This window comes from Protopterus annectens, chromosome 9.part0 (genome assembly GCF_019279795.1).
Source record: "Protopterus annectens isolate FY-2018-M chromosome 9.part0, PAN1.0, whole genome shotgun sequence".
Classification (NCBI taxonomy): Eukaryota; Metazoa; Chordata; order Ceratodontiformes; family Protopteridae; genus Protopterus; species Protopterus annectens.
Genome location: NC_056743.1, coordinates 560,551,782 through 560,573,354, shown reverse-complemented (window position 1 = coordinate 560,573,354; position 21,573 = coordinate 560,551,782). Strand labels below are relative to the sequence as shown.

Sequence of the window (21,573 nt, the reverse complement as noted above, 5' to 3'; positions counted from 1 at the left end):
TGAAGAAGTGTTTGAATTGCCACTAAAACAACTGCTTAATTGATGAGGACAGCCTTCAATGAATACCTTTTGGACAGAGTGATCAAGCGTTCATTGTCTTTTGATGCATTCATTTAAATAACACACTTCCATTTGACACATTTTAAGCTTAAATAATTTCCTCTCAAAAGCATAAATCATGTCTCTTAATGATTCAAAATTATGCTGTCCAGTTTCCCTGTTAACCAGTGTTCCATTGTTCCATTTGGGGCTGGTAACAGCAAAAGTAAAATGTTTTTGAAGCAAATTACCAAAATGTTCATTATTGTTTTTAGAAAATACAGTTTCTTTACAAGCACAAGATTCACACTTGTTAGTAGTATTCAAATGTTCTCTTCTCTGTCACCCTTCTGCTTGTACAAGAATTATTACTGTTTATAAATTTGCCGTTTAGTTTAGTATAGACAGTACCTGTAGGTAAACCTTCTTGACATCGTATTTGTTTCACGTTAGAATTTAAATGAATGCATCAAAAGACAAATAGTTCCACAGGGACTATGAGTCTTTAAATTTCCTTATGGAATTTATTATGACACTGACACTGTTAAGATATAACAACTTTGGTTTATTATTTTTAATATTAAAACAGTATTGTGGACTTGCAACATTGTGCTCTTTTATTTTATCTGGTTTTCTCTTTGAGCACTTGTAGCACCATTTCTTTGGACTTTGTTTGGTTTTGATGGTGCTTGTTGCCATGGGGTCCCCAGAATCGTTTAGTCTTTCTCCCATTTTGGACTCTGGCCAGTCTGACATTATATCCTTGAAGAAGGATGTGGCAGAGCTGAAGGGAGAACTAACTAGGCTTATAGAATTATTTACGCAGCCTAGTAAAAAAGATTCGGATTGTTTTTCTATTTCGGATGGCTCTAAAAGGGGCGATAAAGCTGTTGCTGGTGATATACTTGGCTCCGATGTTCATATATCCTCTTGCCGCTTTAAGAAATTGGATGACGTCATAACGGTGGCGCAAATCCACAATGGCGATGAAGGAAGGCGTTCTCCATGCAACGCCAACAGTTTTGTTGAAGTATGTGATACGCAGGGGCCTGCTCGACAAAAAAACCGTTTTAAAAGCAATTGTGTGGTCCAGTTTGAAGGAGACATTGAATCTGCCTCTGTTGATTTTTCTAACGCAAAACAAATACGATGTCAAGAAGGTTTACCTACAGGTACTGTCTATACTAAACTAAATGGCAAATTTATAAACTAATAATTCTTGTACAAGCAGCAGGGTGACTGAGAGAAGAGAACATTTGAATACTACTAACAAGTGTGAATCTTGTGCTTGTAAAGAAACTGTATTTTCTAAAAACAATAATGAACATTTTGGTAATTTGCTTCAAAAACATTTTACTTTTGCTGTTACCAGCCCCAAACGGAACAATGGAACACTGGTTAACAGGGAAACTGGACAGCATAATTTTGAATCATTAAGAGACATGATTTATGCTTTTGAGAGGAAATTATTTAAGCTTAAAATGTGTCAAATGGAAGTGTGTTATTTAAATGAATGCATCAAAAGACAAATAGTTCCACAGGGACTAAGAGTCTTTAAATTTCCTTATGGAATTTATTATGACACTGACACTGTTAAGAAATAACAACTTTGGTTTATTATTTTTAATATTAAAACAGTATTGTGGACTCGCAACGTTGTGCTCTTTTATTTTATATGCCTTAAATGTTGAGTAGGACTTGGCTTTGAGGGTGACAGTGGTGCAGAGGTTAACATTGTAGCCTCAGTGTTCCTTGATTCGCCAGTTCTTTTTTTTTTGCCTGTGGTGCTACGTCTGCAGTATCATATGCCCTCTTTTGTGTCCATTTGGGTTTGCAGTACCTGTGCACGTTTCCTCTCTCATCCAAAAACGTGTAGATGAGCTGGTGTGTGTGTGTGTGTGTGTGTGTGTGTGTGTGTGTGTGTGTGTGTGTGTGTGTGTGTGTGTGTGTGTGTGTGTGTGTGCGCGTCTCCGAGTGAGTGTAAGTATGCCAAAGTGTGAGCTTAACTGTATGGTTCAGTGCAGTGGGCATTGCGCACTGTTCACTAACCAGTCAGTGTTCACTAACCAATAGGAGAGATAATATTAAGAACATCTTTAAAAAAAAATAAATAACTCCCAAAACCCTAGGGTTGCAGTCCCCAGTTCTTGCCTTTCCCTACCAAAGTCTTTAGGTACTGAGATAAGGGGAGGAGCAAATGGGTCAGTTTAAGGTATTACTAGTGCTTTGGGTAGGGGGAAGTGCAAGAAAAAAAAATTCCTCCCAGTATAGTCATACAGTTAGCACTAGTCCGATTTCTTCAAGGATAGTCTCATCTCCTGTTTTGTGATGCAACATCTGTATGCAATCTTGAATACATGGTGTAGCTGCAAAAGGAGAGGTGTAGCAGTGATTATTAGTTTAAGGTAATTATTTACAGCCTGGAAAGAATTGCAAAGAAAAAAATCGTGCTATGGATTATAAACTTATAGTACCCTTGTTGTGTCTTTCGGCTTTTCTCAGTTAGGGGTCGCCACAGCGGAACTCCGGTCCGCTAATGATTGGTAGTTGATTTTTACATGCCAAGTTACCAGCCCTGACGCACAACTTTCATTGAAGGTACGACCATTCACGCATGTCTGCACGCAGAAGACGCTCTAGCTGAGAATTGAACCGGACAGCATCTTACTGTGAGGCGACAACGCTACCGCAGCACCACCACCGCGGGTATAAACGTATAGTATGTAAAACCTGTAGTGATATTAAGACAGATTGTATTGGGAACAGTGTGAATGAATATAATACAGAAGATTGTCTGTTTGCACAAACCTGGTCACACAGGCTTCTAATAGTCAATAACTTCAACTATAACAGAAGGTTCAGTTGTATATTTTTGATGGTTCAGTCCCTTTCTCCATACAGGTCTGACTGACAGTAAATTGGAATACTTGTCAGTGTCAGAAGCACTAATGGATTCTGCATCAAAGCCCAAGCAGTAGTCGGTATGACCAACATGGGAATGTGCCAATCGATTGACACCTCTTTGAGTGGTAGTGTGAATGCTTTCACAGACAATGTTGCCTATTTTTCTCCACTATTGTGTGACCTTGGAGTGTATGTAAGTTTGAGGGTGGTGCAGGGGAGTTGTCCCCCTGTAAAGTAACTTTGTTCCTAGGTTTGCCAGAAGTTGTTTCAGATTTTCCCCCCTGCTTAATTCTCTGAGTTGTCAGTCAGTATACATGAATCCAACCAACATGTTGTAGAATGCCCAGCAAATTTAGATCACATACCTAGGTAATTTTGCCCTCTGCAATTTAAACTGCAGTTGTGTTTTATTGTTAACTCCATTATAATTTATGTCCTTTAACCACATTGATTGCATTGTTGAAGCATGGTCTGCATCATCAGGTCACCTCAGTCAGCTAATTCTGCTCCTAAAGTACAGAAACTAATCAGATGTTAACCAGTAACCAATCAGAGTTTGCCTTCTTGTAGACAGAATTAGCCTGATGAGGGTTATCACAGCGGCCATGCAGCAGCATTGCACATCTTTGCTATTAGTGTTTGAAGTTGGACGCTCATGCATGATGGTGGTTCAGAAGAGAGTGGGTTATGCATGTTTACATACCAAGAATGTTGTATAGGCTTTCCATATGGTATAGTGGGTGGGGTTTGCACACTGCTTAAGATGGAAAAAATTTCTCATGAACTTGATGGATATTTTTGGGCAGCTATCTGATGAATTTGACGTGCAATAACTCATTTGTACAACTGTATTGTACTGCTTTAACAGGTTTATAGGTGTTTACTAGGCTAATGACCACAAGGCCCTTTAAGCCTAGCCGTGCATCCCAAATTTCTGACAAGTTCTGGTACACTTGATAAGTGTAAGCAGATGCTTGGGAGACGAAACATTTGTAAGCAGGGGCCTGAGAGACGAACCATTTACAGGTTGCCTGTGTCCATTAGAGACATAAATGCCAAGCCATGGATGAATTTTCTGCTCCTCATCCAATTGTACAAGTTGCACTTGAATTGGGTTAGGAAGGAACTCTGCTTCACATGGATGGGGAGCCTGTTCTGGAGAGAGGGCAGTCTTTAGAGTTCAGGCTACTGTTAAAAGGATTTGCTTTTTATAAGTACACGCAGTACTCAAGCTCAGGTACTTTAAAATGGTATTGAATAAACTTTTTTAGGAAAGTTTTTTTCTTATGGAATGAAGTGAATATATTTCTATTGCAGGACTTTGCAGACACCATCCCAGGACATGGTGGCATCATGGACCGGTTTGATTGCCAGTACTTGATGGCTACATTTGTGAATGTGTACATTGCAAGCTTCATCAGGTAAGACAGTCATAACCATCTTTAATTTTGAATAAGAAGTTTTGAATTTGCTTTTATGACTGTTAAATTTGTTATATAACTGTTCTCATTTCTTCTTTCAGAAATATGTAAATGAAGCTTTGTGTTTTCCTTCTTGAATTGCTCTTTTCTCATATGCACTTTGTTTTCTTGACAGTGCTACTTATGCTAAATAGCTTCTTGTGGTTAAGCATATCCATAAGTACTAGGGGATTGAAGTGTTCCCCTCAGAACTCTTTACTTCCTGGTCTCCGAGTATAGGTTTGATAATGTCCACCAGACCAGCTTTCTTGTACGTGTGTGTGTGTGTGTGTGTGTGTGTGTGTGTGTGTGTGTGTGTGTACAAATACCTTCTCCCTCAAACCTATACCTACTAGCTACATCAAAACTCTACTCTCTAAATTAAAACCGTGCTCAGCATCAGCTGACAATATTCCTTCCACTTTTCTTCTACTAGCAGCTGACACTCTCGCTCTCCCTGTATCTATCCTAATTAATCGCTCTGTCTCTGAATCTAAAGTCCCTTCCATCTGGAAATAATGCTACACTCCACCTATACACAAAGGAGGTAACTCCTCTGATATCTCCAACTTTAGACCTATCACTATCCTCTCCCCTCTCTCTAAACTACTAGAAAAATGTATTCATAAACAAGTTATGCAGTATCTAATACAGGAATATCTGCTTGCACCCACTCAACACGGCTTCAGACCCAAACATAGCACCACTACAGCTGTACTATCCTTCCTCAACACAGTCTCTACAGCCATGGATGACCATAAACTTATTTCTTACCTATTCTTGGACCTCTCAAAAGCTTTCGACACTGTCTCATACACTCTTCTGCTGCACAAACTGCATAACCTCAACTTCTCTTCTGATACTGTTGCATGGTTCTCCAGCTACCTCACTGATCTCAATCAGTGAGATGGCACTCTGCACTCTCCCTCCTTTCCCTGCCAAAATGAGTGTACCTCAAGGGTCTATCCGAGGGCCTTTACTTTTTAATATCTTTACTAATCAGCTCTATACCTCCTGTCCTCAGTCATCTTTAGTCCAATGCGCTGATGACTCTACAATCATCACCACAGCCAACTCTCCCTCTAAGGTCTTCCCAGCTAGTCAGGCATCTTTTAACTTGGTTGAAACATGGCTGTCCAACAACCAGCTCATCCTTAACCATAAAAAAAAAGCCGTTACTCTTCCTACCTAAAAAGTTCATTAATATTAAACCCTCCTTCTCCATATAGTCCCTTAATAACACTCCCATTCAGGTAGAATTCAGTGCTAAGCTCTTAGGCATAACCATCGATGATCAGCTTAAACTTGACTTGCATGTCAATAACTGTATCAAAAATACGCATTCAAAACTAGGGCTCTTTTACCGTAACAAGAAATTCCTTACCTCTGAAGCCAAGATTACTCTCTCCCTTACCTACCTTCTACCCAGTCTTATGTACAATTCTCATAAATCTCAACTCAGCACTCCTCACCAAACTCGTATCTACCTACAGCAAGGTAGCTAGATTTGCTGCCCAACAAACCTACAAATCCCATCACTGTCTCTAAAACACCTAAACTGGCTTGAATTACCCCACCAGCTTCTTCTCTCTCACCTCCAGATCATCCATTCTATCCTATACCAGCCTTCCTACTGCCCAGCAGTATCCTCTCTCATCTCCCATTATTTTCCCTCCAGACCTCTCCGAAGCTCTAACCAAGACCTACTGCAAATCTACAAATGCAAGTCTAAATTTGGATGCAACATGTACAGCTATCACCCCACTATTACCTGGAATAGGCACCCACTAAAAATCAGGCCCTTACACATCCTAAACAATTTAAGACAGCCACCAAAGAGCACTTTAAAAGTCACTGGTCCTGCCACTGCATTCTCCCTCCTTAAACATCCCATACTTCTCATACCTTAATCTCCTTTCTGCCCTTAACTTACTCTTCTCACTAGCTCTCTAATCTTCCTTGACTACTCTTTCTACTGTCTTCTAAAATCTGTTAAGCAAATTGTCTCAGAGAAACATTCTATTGTAATTGTCTTGCCTTCATGCAACTACATCATGATAAAACTGGGTTATTTTAACCACTTACCCCAAAAACTATACTCCTCTTAATGACATATTTATTTTTATACATCTTGAAATAGTTATGCTATACTCCTGATTATAGACACTGTATAACATTGTATTGCTACTTAATGCCTTGTAATAATCCTGTAACATTGCTGTTTAATGCTAATTTATAATGAAAACTGTATAGTATGTTGGCCCTTTTCTCCCCGGGCCTCAGCTGAAAAAGGGCTCTTCAGCTCAGTCGGACAATCCGAGTCAATTGAGACCGGAACTTACCAGAAGTCCGGTCTTCACTTAAAGGAACACTTCTGCATTTAAAATCAGGCTACACTAAATCTGTCTCAGCAGTTTTAAATGGAGATCGGCATACAGTGAGGATTGGGGAAACTTACCCTTTTCTCACTGTAGTGCGATCTCTGAGTTGGTATATGTAATTTGGGGGGGGTGCAGCCCCTCCACATGGGGGGCAGGGGGGGTTGCCCCCCATAGAACTGCTGAGACAGATTTAGTGTAGCCTGATTTTAAATGCAGGAGTGTTCCTTTAAGTGAAGACTGGACTTCTGGTAAGTTGGATAGTTCAATGTTCGGGTTTCGATAATGTAAGAGTTTGATTAACTGGGGTTTCGCTATCCCGGTCTTGATGTTTTGTAATTCAGTAATGTGCGTCTTCGATGTACTGAAGTAGACCGATATACAGTAGATATAAAAAGTGTACACACCCCTGTTTAAAATGCCAGGTTTTTGTGATATAAAAAAAATGAGACAACAGTAAATCATTTCAAAACTTTTCCCACCTTTAATGTGACCTATAACCTGTACAATTCATTTGAAAAACAAATCTGTGCGAGGAGAATGTAGCTTGTGTGGTGTTTTGTGTGTGTTTGTATGTAGTGAGACCCTAGAGTTGAAATGTTTAAGTAGGAGGGTGGGGTGGGGCACAGCCCCCCACATGGGGGGTGCAGGGGGGGATTGTCTCCATTTTTTATGTAGTAGAGAGCTTGTGTTTGTGTGTGGGGAGGAAGGTGTGTTTGTGTGTGTATGTGTGGTAGAAGCGCTAATTCAAAATCTCCGGTGTGCGCGATTTTGAATTTCGCTCTTCTGAGTTTTCGTTGTTTTTAGGTTTCGACTTTATGGCCTTGAAATACTGAATTTCGACATTTCAGTGTTTCGAGGATATAAAGTGAATCCATATATATGTGCATGTGTGCGTGTGTGTATGTGTGTGTGTGTGTGTATATATATATATATATATATATATATATATATATATATATATATATATATATATATATATATATATTTACATATATGTACACACGGGATTACCTAAAATAAATAACTAAAATGTTGATGTGTAAACCATCAACAGCATACTGTTGAAAGTGCTAACATTAGCACTTTAACTGAGAAACAACATCAGCATATGCAAAATTTCAAAACAAAACAAAAAAATCACAAGCCATAGTTTTTTTTGCAGGGTTTAGGACCCCCTGTACCCTCTTATGTGGGGGAGGCTGCATCCCTATACCCCCTGTTATGTGTACTGTCCATGGGATCACACAAAATCTGGGAAAAGGCGGGTGTGTGTGTTTGTGTGTGTGCATGTGTGTGTATATGCATGCATGTATACATGCATGCAGTCCATTCTTTGTGCACCCTCAATGTACTAACAGTAAGTACTTATTAAGATATGCATGCAACTGTAAAGTATGTTCTACTTACATTTTACTGGCGAGTATTCTTTCTCTGCAGTTAGTATGAGTGATTACATTAGTGATTATTTATGACTCTGTTTTGTCCACTCAGCAACAAAAACTGTACTTCCCAGAGGCTTATAGTTCAGTTCTGTCTTGTGCTATGTGGGACATTTGTAGTGTCTCTCACATCCCTAATTTATCAGGTCCTGAGCCTCCCATAATGTTCTGTGGCTGAAGTCTTCCCAATGTTCAACCATCTAAATGCTCCTAACTTCTTAGTGGTCTTTCACCCTTTTGGTACTCAAGTCTCACCTTGTGAAACATCAGTCATCCCACAATCTCTTGACATCTTCTCAGTTCTTCCATCTGATTTATAGCTTTTCTGTCTCCCCAGTCAGATTTAGAATTTCTCCCTTCAACAGCACAGCCTCTCTTCTCTGCAACACTTTGTGCATAATTGCAGACCTAATCTTAAGTACAACTATTTGCACCAACCTGATCATAGCCTGTCCTTTTGGCTCAGCTTTACATAAACCCTGTCCCCCCCCCCCCCCATCTACAGGACCATCACACTGTTCTGCTGGCTCCTTCTGAAACATTTCCTCAGTCCTTTTATTATTAATTCCCCACTGTCAAACCATCATCAGATATGCTGGGCTATATCTGGCTAAATTAGAATGGCCGATGTGATGATTTTATGAAAACAGTCTTTTTTTTTTTCTTGATTTTTATTTCTTGGGGAGTGTTTTCATCAAATGTATGTATTCTTTGATTTGATGTCATTTATCAGGTAAGATTTCTTTGTGGGTATGAGAATGTTTGGATGTGTTTTATCTCAAATTTGTATTGGTTCAATGTGTATTTGGTTGATGTGGTCTGGATGTGAGTTTAGGTTTGTTTTAACATGTTAAACAGGATTGATGTTTGTGCAAGACCAATGTGTATAGTAAGAGGGAATTTCTCCTTTACCCTTTCTGTATCTGTGGAGTTAGTATACATAAGTGAGAGAGTGTAAAAGCTTTTATTTTGATTTTGGCCTTTTTAAAGAAGTGTTTAATTCAAGCTGTATTAATTAATAAAACATCCCGCATGGAATTTTATATTACTGTATTGTAGGAGAAATGTGAGGCACCCCTGTGCGTAATCCTCATTCATTTGTTCCGAAGACCATGCCACCTTTTAGGCTAATAGATAACTCCCAAACCTCCTACTGCTAATCTTCAGAGAGCTTTAAAACCGTACTTCTAAATCTTTTGAGTTTCTGTATACATTTTAATTTGTATTTATTAACCTGTGTTTGTGTCAGAGCAAAGCTGTTCTTAAAGATTTCATTTCATCAAACATATATAAACTACCAAGTTACACAGTCTTTGGTGTATGTTATTATTAAGTAAGGGGGTGCAGGGAGCAAACCCTTTGCATGCAAGTGGGATAGGCCGTATTTTTTTTTTGGTCAGTGACATCCAGTTTCATCAATCAGTGTTTGGATTTCATCAGTCATACTTGACCTGCTCTGATTTTAATGCTTCCCTTCCACTTATCCTCTGGTATGCATATTTCTGTCTTGCTCCCTTCCATTTTGTGAGTTTTTCCACTTTTCCTCCACTCCTTCTTGAGAGTCTTAAATTAGTTTAGACACACTTTTGTCAGTAATTCTTCATTCGTATTGGGCTTATCTAGTTGCATTTCCACTCCTTCCAAGTCTTATCCCCTCCATCTCTCACTCTCACCTTCTTGCCCTCACACATTCCAAGGGATTTCTCATTTTTCTTTGCAGCCTCATTCCCTTTCCTCTGTCAACCCTTAACTATTCTGCTGTTGTAAACAATAGAGCATTTCCAGGGAAATGTCTGACCACCCCTCTGATTCTCCTAGCTCTTACTTTTATTTTTGCTGTCCACCTTCCTCTCTCGTATAGTTTGGATCTCTCATGGTCCTCTTGCGTTCCTTCTCCTTTCCATTTGCACATAGCTTGGGTCACCATTATGTTAACCGTGTTAACACTTCCTGTTAGTGGGAATACTTCCATGATCCTGTATGAAGGCAGATCCTTTGTCTTGTTTTTTGGCATTCAATGCATTTCTTCCTGTAGTATTCAGTAGTGCATGTCTATATTTAATCCTAAATAAATCAGATCTGCTTTTCATGACTCCTTCTTCTGCTATAATCAGCATTGCCTTTTTGTTATTTCACTGTAAACCTGACACTCAAAGTTGTTGTGTGTGAAGTCTGACCCATTACTGCCTCATTGCTATTTGCCATCAAGATGACTTTCATCTACAAACATGCCGAACCAAGAAATCCCTTGTCCCGATAGTTCTGCCTTAGCCTGATCCTCCCTAATCTCTTGCTATTTACTGTCTGATCAATGTAAAGAGGCCTGAGGACGGAGGAAAGCCTTGCTTTCTCTCTCCTTCATTGCCTTTCATTGCCAGCGCCCCATTTTTCTTAAAATTATCCCATATTTTTCTAACATTTGTGTTCTGGGGCTTTGTACATAGCCTATACCCATGCTCTTAACCCTTTCTCATTTTTAACCTCCAAACTCTGGATCCCACCCAGTTTGGGTTTGTGAAAGGCAGATCATGCCTCCTGAACCTGATTGACTTCTTTGAGGCAGTCACCAAAACCATGGATGAGGGTAAGGTTGTTCACACAGCCTATCTTGACCTCGCCAAGGCTTTCAACATCATCCCCCATTCTGGAATTATAGCTAAACTCACTAAACTAGGTACAAATCCCTACGTCACAAGATGGGTTGCCAAATGGCTCACTGACAGAACCCACACTGTAAAAGTTGCAGACTCCAAATCTGACCTCAAAGCAGTGACAAGTGGCGTACCACAGGGTTCTGTTCTGGGACCTCTCCTGTTTGGTTTCTACTTCTCTGAAGTACAGGCTAACACAGAAGGCCTCTGGCTGATGAAGTTCACAGATGACTGCAAACTAGGAGCCATAGTCAAGTCACCAAATGATGTGGACATCCTACAGAAGGGCCTCACTGAGACAGATGCCTGGTGTCAGAGCCATGGCCTCAAGCTCAATGCCAAAAAGTGCAGTGTCATCCCCTTTGGTAAAAACTCTGTACCCATGAACTACCACATAGGCAGCAATCTACTTAACACCGAATGCGTGATAAGAGATCTTGGGACCTAGGTGGACAGTAGTCTCTCCTTTGATAGTCACATCGCCACAGTAGTCAGAAAGTCCTTCTACGTGGCACACCGCATCATAAATGGGTTCTCATCCAGGAAAAAAGAGGTCATTGTTCCCCTCTACTCGTCACTCATTAGACCCATTATAGAGTACAATGCCCCTTTTGGAGTGTACCTCACAAGACATCTGCAGCAGCTGGAAAGGCCACAGAAGTACCTCACAAAGAGGATTACTGGCCTCAAACAAATGCCCTACACTGATCGCCTCAAAAAACTCCAGCTTTACTCCGTAGCATATCGCCTACTCCGAGGTGATCTCTGCCTAACATATAAAGCTATGTCAAATCCAGAGCTGTTGGACATGCTACACCTAAAGAAATCCCGATCCCTCCAAGCTACATGCTCTAGGGACCTAAACCTTGTCACCACAATAAACAGGACACGCTGGAGGGATAGATTCCTGTCCCAGAGACTTCCTATACTCTGGAACAAGCTACCCATCTATGTCAAGCAAAGTTCTTCATTAGCACTATTCAAGAAAAATCTTGATGAGTGGATGGAAAATAGGAAATAAACCCCGAAGATCACTTCTGTGTGTCTGCTGGACAGTGGCACAGGAGAATAACTTTCTTGGGTGGCATAAGCTATGGAACCTTGCTGGCTAGGCTTGTGGTGGCCCTTGTGCCGATAGCCTAGTACCTACCTATGAACCTATGAAGCTGTCCTGCATAAATGAGGAGTCTACAGAGTCATACACTTCCCTAAAGTCAAACAAGGCCATTTTTTGCTCCGCCTTCTTTATTGTGTTCTCCCCACTTCAGAAAGCTAGCTAAATTCCAGCAGTTTGAATTCCATCACAAAACTTCCTGGTCTTTTTCTGCCAAATGTAACTTAACTTTGTCCTGCCTTCTCAACAAACATTCTGTCATGATGCTGATATTGTATGTAAGAAATTGGACTGCAGTTATTTGGATCTGTAGCAGCTCTTCCTTTTCTTTAGTGCCACAACCCTTGGTATATCTTATTGACATGAGTATGTTCCTCCCTTCTTTTATTTGGTTGTATCTTTCAGTTAATATCTCTGATTCCCCCCATATGTATAGCTCCACTGGTTCACAGGTACTTACTAAGCTATTGATCTGTTAGGATCATTAGTAGACTCATCATGCATTCCCATGAACTCTGTAGATCTTGTCTTTTAAGTGCGAGTAGCCCAGAGATGAGCAGAGCATTTACATGTTTCTCCTTTCCATGAGGGACAAGGGTGTTTAAACTCGGGATGAATTTGCAGTTTCCCACTCATTCCTCTAGATTGTTAAAGCAAAGTACTTCTTTTACACTACTCTTTGTGGGAAGGAAGATTGTTCCAAACAAGTAATCTCTATGATGCATATCTGTTCTTCCAACATGTTCTGTTTATGTTGCAAAAGAGATTTAGATGTCTTGCGTGAGTGTTTATTTGTTGTTTATGCATCCTGTTGGACTTGCAAATGTGCGGTAGGTCTGAGAGGCTAGGGCCTGTTGAGCCTCTGTGTGAGCCTGTATGATACGAAGAAGAGGGGCATGGCTTTGAGATAGTCTGCATAGTTGTTAGTAAGAAAATGCTGTGGGCATTTAGGTTGTGTCAGATATTTGGACAGGTACATAGCAAATGTAGTATTATACTCCATGATTGGCCTGATGGTACATTGGAACAATCACATCCCAGTAGCGTGATATGCGTTTCTTGACATGCAGTTTTAGTCCACGTTTTTGAAGCCAACTATCCATCTCCTCTGTCTTCTCCCCGTAGCCACTTCCAATTTCTTTATGGCATCTCTTACTTCCTCCTTAGCTATGTGCACATCTAACATGGCCTTGTCCTTTTTGCTTTTTCTTTACCTCTCCTTGCCATTTTCACCCCTCCTGATTTCCCTGTTGGACTTGTATGAATTCTCCTAGAATATCCTAATTAGTTCCCCCGATTTATTTTTCTTTCCTTATATCAATTACGTTTGCTCCATTGACTCAGTCAGTCATAGGTTCATAGGTTCATACTAGGCTATCTGCCCGAGGGCATTTACAAGCCTAGCCCATCGTTTTGTGGCTTACGCCACCCCTTTAGTATGGGGAACTATACCCATTATTTTGCTGTGCCTCTGTCGAGCAGTGACACTGAGGTAATCCCTGGGGTATATCTGCGATCTCCCATCCATTGGTCAAGATTTCTCTTGAACAAGGCCAGCGAGGTGCTCTGCCTCACATGTACCGGGATTTTGTTCCACAGCATAGGGAGTCTTTGGGTGATGAATCTATCCCTCCAGCACGTCCTATTAATAGCCGTGTCGAGGTTTAAGTCTCCCGCCCTTGTGGCTCTGATGGATCTAGATTTTTTGAGGTGAAGCATATTCATCAAATCTGGGTTTGACATGGCCTTGTATGTTAGGCAAAGGTCACCTCTGAGCAAGCGGTAAGCGACTGAATAGAGCTGGAGTTCTTTCAGTCGGGCAGCATAGGATAGATTTTGAGACCCTTTATCCTTTTGGTGAGGAACTTTTGTGGCCTCTCCAGCTGCTGCAAGTGTCGGGTCAGATACATCCCGAATGGGGCATTGTACTCAATCATTGGTCTGATGAGTAAAGGGAGACTATGACCTCCCTTGATCTAGATGAGAATCCCTTCATGATAAGGTGGGCAATGTAGAAGGTCTTCCTAACTACTTTAGCTACATGGGTGTCGAATGACAGACTACTATCAACCTGGGTCCCCAAGTCCCTGATAACTTCTTCTGCACTCAGTGGATTGCCACCTATTTGGTAGCTAGGGGTAACCTTGTTTTTCCCAAAGGGTATGACTATGCATTTTTTGGCATTTAACTTCAGGCCGTGGCTCTGGCACCAGTTATCCGTTTCTGTGAGACCCTTCTGAAGGATATCTGTGTCAGATGTGTTTTCTACTATGGCGCCCAGTTTGCAGTCATCTGCAAACTTTGTCAGCCATAACCCTCCTGTGTTTGCTTGTACTGGAAAAGTAGATGCCAAACAAGAGTGGGCCCAGGACTGAGCCCTGTGGGACACCACTTGTGACAGGCTTTGAGTCTGACATGGCGCCAGCAATTCTGACCCTGTGGGTTCTGTCACTCAGCCAGTTTGCAACCCATCTTGTGATGTATGGGTTAACATTTAAGCTGATGAGTTTTTCAATGATACCCGAGTGGGGTATTGTATCAAGGCCTTAGCCAGATCGAGGTAGGCTGTATGGACTGCCTTTCCTCGCCAATGGCTTTGGTGACTGTTTCAAGAAGTCAACCAAGTTTAAAAGGCATGATCTGCCTTTGACAAAGCCAAACTGGGTTGGATCCAAAGTCTGCAAATTCCTATGTCTTTATTTATGAGGTCCATTATGATCCTCTCCATGGCTTTGCAGATAAGGCTTGTCAAGCTAATGGGCGGTAATTTCCAGGATCGGTGGAGGCACCGCCTTTGTGAAGTGGGACCACAGTTGCAGTGCGCCACTCCTGGATGATCCAGAGGTAAGACTTTGATTAAACAGCTGTCCTAGCTGTGGGTTTAATTCCTCATTGAGTTCGTGGAGCACACAGCCGGGGACACCATCAGGTCCCATGGATGCTGTGTTTTTGCTTTGGAGAGAGCAGTTCTCACTTGGGCGCTGGAGATGTTTGGGGGCTGTAATCGTTTGGTATAGATATCTCTCCTTTTGGGGAGGGGAGAAGTTTGCACTGAACCTGTCAGCCAGTATGTTGGCAATGTCTGTAGGATCAGTAATCTTCACATCATTTTGAACTAGTTCTGAGCATATCTGGGAGTTTCCTCCTAGGTTTCTAACATAGCTAAAGAAGGCCTTATGATTGTCTTTTGAGTCTTTAGCTATTTTTCTCTCAAATTTGCTTTGGATGATTTTATGAGAGCTCTTAGTTTTTACTTATAGTGATCAAGGGTGTCTTACCTTTTAAGGATTTTGCTCTATCTTGTAGTAGCTTCCTCCTTTTATTGTAGAGTTTGTTTATGGCTGGGGTCCATCAGACTGGACGCTTGCCTTTGGTACTAAGAGTCTTTGTTTTGTTTGGGATTGCCTTATCCATGCAGTCCTGCAGGTGCTGGTAGAAGGTGTTTGTAAGTGATTCAGCGGCTTGAGTACTGTTTTCCCGGCTCGGGGCCTTAAAGGAGACCACACTAGTCTTTAGAAGTGTGAAGTCGGCTTTTGAGAAGTTCTTTACTGTGGTCTTTTATTTCAGGTGGGGTGGGATGAGGACCTCCAGCGAGATTAGTTGTGATCTGATCTCACCAGTGAGGGGTATACTTCGGTGTTGAACATTGTACTCCCATGTTCGTGATGATGAGATCAAGTATGTTATCTCCTCTTGTGGGGATGGTGACTAGTTGTTCCATGGCATTTGAGTTTATGAATTCCAGGAACTTTTGGGCTAGGGTGTTTGGGCTTGAGTAGTGTTCCCAGTCTATATTTGGGTAATTGAAGTCACCTAGTATGATGGTGTTTGGTGATACATTTATCCCTCTAGTGTTTTCAGGAAGGCCATGTGAGGTTCCTGAGTTTGTGAGGGTGGCCTGTAACATGCTACAATTTGCAGAGCAGTCTTGCCTATGGTTAATTGCACCTGGATGGTCTCCGATGCATCGTGCGTTGCCACCAGTCTTGAGGTGTGGGTGTCCTTGATGAATATGGATACCCTCCTTTCTTGGTATTGTCCGGATTTTGGGGCGAACGCATGATATGAGGTAAAACCTGATAGCGCTGGGGTGCTCTCAGGAGCCTTGAACCAGGTTTCTGTCACAGCACAGACATCGATGTTCTCCATACTGAGAAGGGCCTCGAAAGTGCATTTTGAGATTTAGACTTCTGGCATTGAGCAGCATTACCCTTAGTTTTTTCCTTTTTGTGTTCTAGGGTGGTAGGTTTAGAATTTGAGCCTTGCCTAAAAGGCACTATGGGGTGGCAAGAGCCTTTGCCAATATCCGAATCCCAGGGTGACAGGTGCAAGCCGTTCCTTGAAGCAGCGTGGCTTGTCCAGCATGTCATCCCAGGCAGACAGATACTGGATCCCTTTGAATGACACCAGTGTTTAAGCCAATTGTTAAAGCTGATCATCTTATCTCTGTATTGTGGCATCACTCTTGGTGAAGGTAGGATACTGCTCAAGGTCAGGGTCATACCTGCCTGGGCTACATAATCAGAGAGCTCCTCGATGTCTCTTTTCATGTAGTCCAAGGAGGTGCCTCAGGTCGCTTACACCAGCGTGGACAATGACTGAGTCATATTTGTACTTGCTGTTGAGAGACCTGAGTGCTTGCGTTATGTGGCGGATTCTAGCGCCCGACAGGCAGCTTACTGTGACCTTCTCCTTACTCAGTCTGGTGGCGGGACGCCAGTGTGTCTGACTATGGAGTCACCAATGACTAGTGTGTCTGGCATTGTGTTTGGCCTTAAGGGCTGTGACTGTTTGACACTCTGACTGTGAGGTCTATGTGTTGCAGGTGTTGTGTTCTGAGGTGGTGGTTGTTTGGGTGTCTGCTTTGGTGGCCTCTGCTGTTTTGGTAGATTTTTGATCAGAGCCTCCGAGTATGTCTTTGTGTGTTTATGTGTATGATTTGAGGTTGTAATGGTGCTATGTGAGACTGGGTCTATAGTGTGTGTGTGTGGTAACCTTCTCCTCCTGACTGGTCTTGCCAGTCCTGTGTTGAGAGAGCTCAGCCTCCAGTTTGGCCGTATAGTTGCATCTCTCGCATGTATTTGTGTTTTGTGGGAGGAGGAGAGGGATGTCTGTGTACATGAGGCAATTGTAACATTGCCTCAGTATTCCCAGGTTCACCAGCTGAGCAGGAGAGGACACTAGCAACTGATCCCTCGACATGCTAGAAGGATAGACAAAAACTTTAAAAAAGATTCAGGGGGACGTGGGTGACCGAGAAATGGGAGGGTTACCTTTTTGGGGTACTATCTATGACAAGAGTGCCGTATCAAGGTAATAAGTACTGTAGGAGCAAGTGCTAGGTTTAACAGATAGAGAATAGTCTACTTGGAGTCAAGTGGAGATGATCTTTTTAGTTATAGGATATGCTGATTAGATCAGTAGTGTAGTTCGAGGTAGTTTTCTCTTTCTTTAAATTAACATGAGAGATATCTAGCATCTTCTCTCACTGTGGCTATCAGAATACCTACTACAAATACTTTCCATCTCCAGTTTTGTTGTAAGCCATTTGGTCTCGCACTGTAGTATTAATTCCATCACTTTTCTCACATCCATATCCATCGCTTTCATCCATGTAGCCTGTTGGGCCCTTAGGAACTCTAATGCTAGCTCTTCCCTTTCCTACATCTTCCAGTGCTGTTATCCTGGCTCCTCATGTTCCTTTTATTCCACCCTATTCCCTTCCTGTTTACAGTGCATCTTACCCCTTTTGCTTGTTTCTCATTTTCCTGATTCCAGTTCTCCCTTCACTTTTTACCCAGCTTACTTCCATCTTCTTTCCCCTCTGTCTGAACCCTCTACTCAGAGGGTGCTCTCAACTTAGAAATGCCCCCAACGTTCCTCAGAATCCGCTCTTTGTTCCCTCCTCCAAGCTGTGGAAGAAGTGATGGAAACATTACCATTTGTTGTGGTTGGGTGTGTGCAGTTTCATTTTTCCACGTGTCCTTAACTCTCCCTTTCCAGATTTCCCACCTATTATTTCAGCTTTTTCTGATCTACTTTGTAACTGTAACCATTTCTGTGCATCGCATGAACGATATCTTTGTAACTGTAACCATTTCTGGGCATCGCATGAATGATATCACTAGCTCTTCGCTCTGGCTTACAATCTGCCTTTTTCTCTTTAACATGTTTACTTGGATTAACATAGTCTGTGTATTGTTTGCAACTACATCATCTTCCTCCTTTCAGTCAGGTGTGAGCATCCCCTAATATTCAAATTCATACCTGTTTCCTCCCACTTTAAATCACCCTCTCCATAAGTCTCTTCAGTCCAGTTTACTGAATTATGGTTTCTTGGCTTAAGCTTGCATTTGGTCCCATTGCTGTTAGTGTTCTTTCATCATCTGAGTTTCCTGTATCTTTCTACCTGGCTGTTAATAGTATTCTCCATTGTTAGCCTGTGTTTGACTCACCATTCATTATGTCCACCTATGCAATGTAGAGTACTAGGCTATTGACACAAGGGGAATTTTTCTGTTTAGCCACAGTTTCCAGTAAAATATGATAGGTATTGGTTACCTAGGCTTTTGCAGGAGTATATATATACTTGTTCATAGGAGACTCAGGATTTACAAGCTTCCTGTCTCTAATATAAAGACAAGGGTGCCAGACCAAGGGTATATTTACAGTTCCCCATCCAGTGATCCATGTTTCACTTGAATAAGTGCAAGGTAGAACTCTGCTTCACATTGATGGAAAGCTTGTTCCAAAGAAGGGGATCAACTGAGACACATACTTGTCCCTACAGCATGCAGCATGTCCTGTTTATGTTGTTGGCAATGTTTAGATCCATGGATCCAGGTGTCCTTGATGTTGTTTATTTTATGGATATGCAACAGATCCATTAGGGCTGGATCAGAGGTTGCTTTTAGGCCAGGCATAGGTCGCCTCTCAGCAGCCTGCAGGCGATTGTGTATAAGGTCGAGGCTTTTGAAGCAGTCTGCACAGGACATGATGTTCATCATTCACTGTTGCAGTCCTTACAATTGGGTTATCCTGCTGGCAGACTACCCGCAGTCGGCCTGAGTTTCAAAGTCTAGGTCCGGCATCGGTTGCTGTCACCTCCTCCCTGACGTCAGTGTTCAGGGGTATAAAAGATGCAGCCGGTGCCATTTTCTTCAGTCTTTCTTGCCGCGCGGTGCCCGAAGCAAAAGCAGTTCGCAAGTGCCGGTCGGCCGACTCCTGAGATTTTCAAATTCGAATTTCAGATCCGAAGTCTTCATTGGGGAAAATTTTTCTTGCTCCAGACCGATGTCAGAAAAAGTTAATAATTGTATTTCTTGTGGGAAGCAAATACCTCATAAGGATTTTCATTCTTACTGTATTCCTTGCCTAGGCCCTGACCATGATGTTGCTAGTTGTCGGTTTTGTGCTAGATTTAACCAACGTACTGTTAAGCGTCGGTACGATTTTGCATTTCATTACTTTGGCAGAAGATTCAATTATGTAATGCCGTCAGAACAGCCGACTACTGGAGTTTATAAAAAGTGCAAAGAAAAAGAAAAGGACAGGCATCCGAGGTCCAAAACCGACGACGAGGCTTCTGCTAGGCCTGTCGCCGGTTCTTAGTGAGGCGCTTTTGCAGCCCCTGACGCCCGCTACCTCAGAGCCACAGGCCGCTTCAGACTCGCATGTGGAGTTGACTAGGCCACTGGAAACTCAAGGTATTGGACACTCGGAAACTATTCCCTCAGATAGGTCCGGAGACGCTGAGCAGGCATCGGCTTCTGAGGGTGTTTTCAGGCCTACACAGTTATATGTGAAACCAACTTCAGCTTCAAAGGCAAAGACTAAAGTAGCTGTAAAGACAAAGAAACAAGTACAGCATTCTCCTGGACAGGCCATCATGCCTAAAAAACAGATGCTTAAAATGGCCGAAGACCTAATTACTTTGATCATGGGTTCCCATCCCCCTCCTGATAGAGGCCTAGGCAAGCGATAGAATATGAATCTTCAGATCAGGTTTCCATTTCCTCTGATTCCTCTTCTGAACAGGAATATTCTCTTCCTCCCTATGAGATTCTGATGCTGAAGAATCTATCCCTTCAGCCTCTCCTCCTGAGGATTATTCTTTTGGGGAGACCCTGCATATTGTGAGGGAGCATTTCCACTGAGAGAGCTAAGATTACTCAGAATCCAAGAAAAGTCTCAGAGACTTCCTTTTATTACCTCAGCACAGGCCCCTTGCTATCCCTCCTGTTTTAGACATTGTAGATGATGTATTTTTAGAGTCCGGTCCGTCTCCTGACTCGCTACCACCAGCTCCTGTTAAGCCAGACAGATACTACAGGGTTCCTGATTCACATAAATTTCTTTAGAAAAACCCTGCTGCTGACCCAGAAACTAACTCTCAGGGTCCCAATGAGGTCAAGGCTTCTACTGCAAAAAACCCTTTCCCCTCTGATAGGGATTCAAGGGCCCTGGACAGATGGGGGAAAAAGATTTATACTTCTGCTACCTTGGCTGTAAGAGCTTTAAATTGCCAGTTTCATATGCTTAAATATCAGCAATATCTTGTGTCACTGTGTAAACAGAAAATGTTGACAAATTCAGAATGTGCAGAAAACAAAGAAATGCAGGATTTACTGCATGCAGCTGAACAAGTGGGAAAGCATACTTTGCAATGCGGTTTTGATTCTCTAGATGCTTCCTGCAGGGCCCCTGTTACAGGTTCTGTCATTAGGAGGTATGGTTAAAAGAACAGAATCTGCCTGATCATGTTAAAGCAAAACTATTAGATGCTCCATTACAGCATGATACCTCGTTTGGTGTTAAAGCAGAAGAGGTGTTGAAGAAAATGGAGGACAAAGCTAAATATATGCAAACAGTTAAGGAATGAATTCTTGCAGGTACAGCCTCCCAGATTTAGCAGGAACTGGCCTACAAAGAATTGGTCCTTTCCAGTGTCAGGCAGGCCACAAAGAGGCAGATACAGACGCCCCAGAGGCAGATCACAGCCCCAAGGCTCATACAGGCCTGAACAATGGGGCGATTCTACCTCCAAAAGCGGAGAGGAAAACTCACAGCCATACAGGAAACAAGTCTCAATGACTTTCCCCTGCCAGCACCAAGCACTTATCTTCTGGCAGCCCTTTTGGGGGGAAAACTAGCACTTTTTTCACAAAATTGACACATGATCACCCAGGACAAATGGGTCTTAAATATCGTATCACAAGGCTACAGGTTCCACTTTCACACCCTGCCAAGGCCAAACAGTATGCCAGGCCTGCAACGCAATCAATGGGCAGAGGCACAAAAACAAGTTTCATCCCTCATGGACATGAGAGCCATTCAGCCAGTACCACAGCAAGAGCAGGGACTAGGATTCTACTCAAGGCTATTCTCGGTGCCCACAAAGGACAAAGCCTGGAGAACAATACTGGATCTGTCTATCCTAAACACATTCCTGGATATTCCAAAATTCAAAATGTTAACTCTGCAGCAGCTTCTGCCCATGCTGGGCAAGAAGGCTTGGCTTCTGACTTTAGACCTAAAAGAGGCATACCTGCATGTCCCAGTCAGACAATCGTGCAGAAGATACCT

The 21,573-nt window shown here is 42.2% G+C and overlaps 1 protein-coding gene across 1 annotated transcript in view; it reads left to right on the top strand.

Annotated features, from left to right (window-relative positions):
* Positions 1-21,573, top strand: part of CDS2 (CDP-diacylglycerol synthase 2) — a 371,702-nt gene that overhangs the window by 338,523 nt on the left and 11,606 nt on the right. Inside the window, exon 7 of the mRNA XM_044083091.1 lies at positions 4,261-4,364. Within this exon, the coding sequence (XP_043939026.1) occupies positions 4,261-4,364 (104 nt within the window). The remainder of the gene's footprint in view (positions 1-4,260; positions 4,365-21,573) is intronic.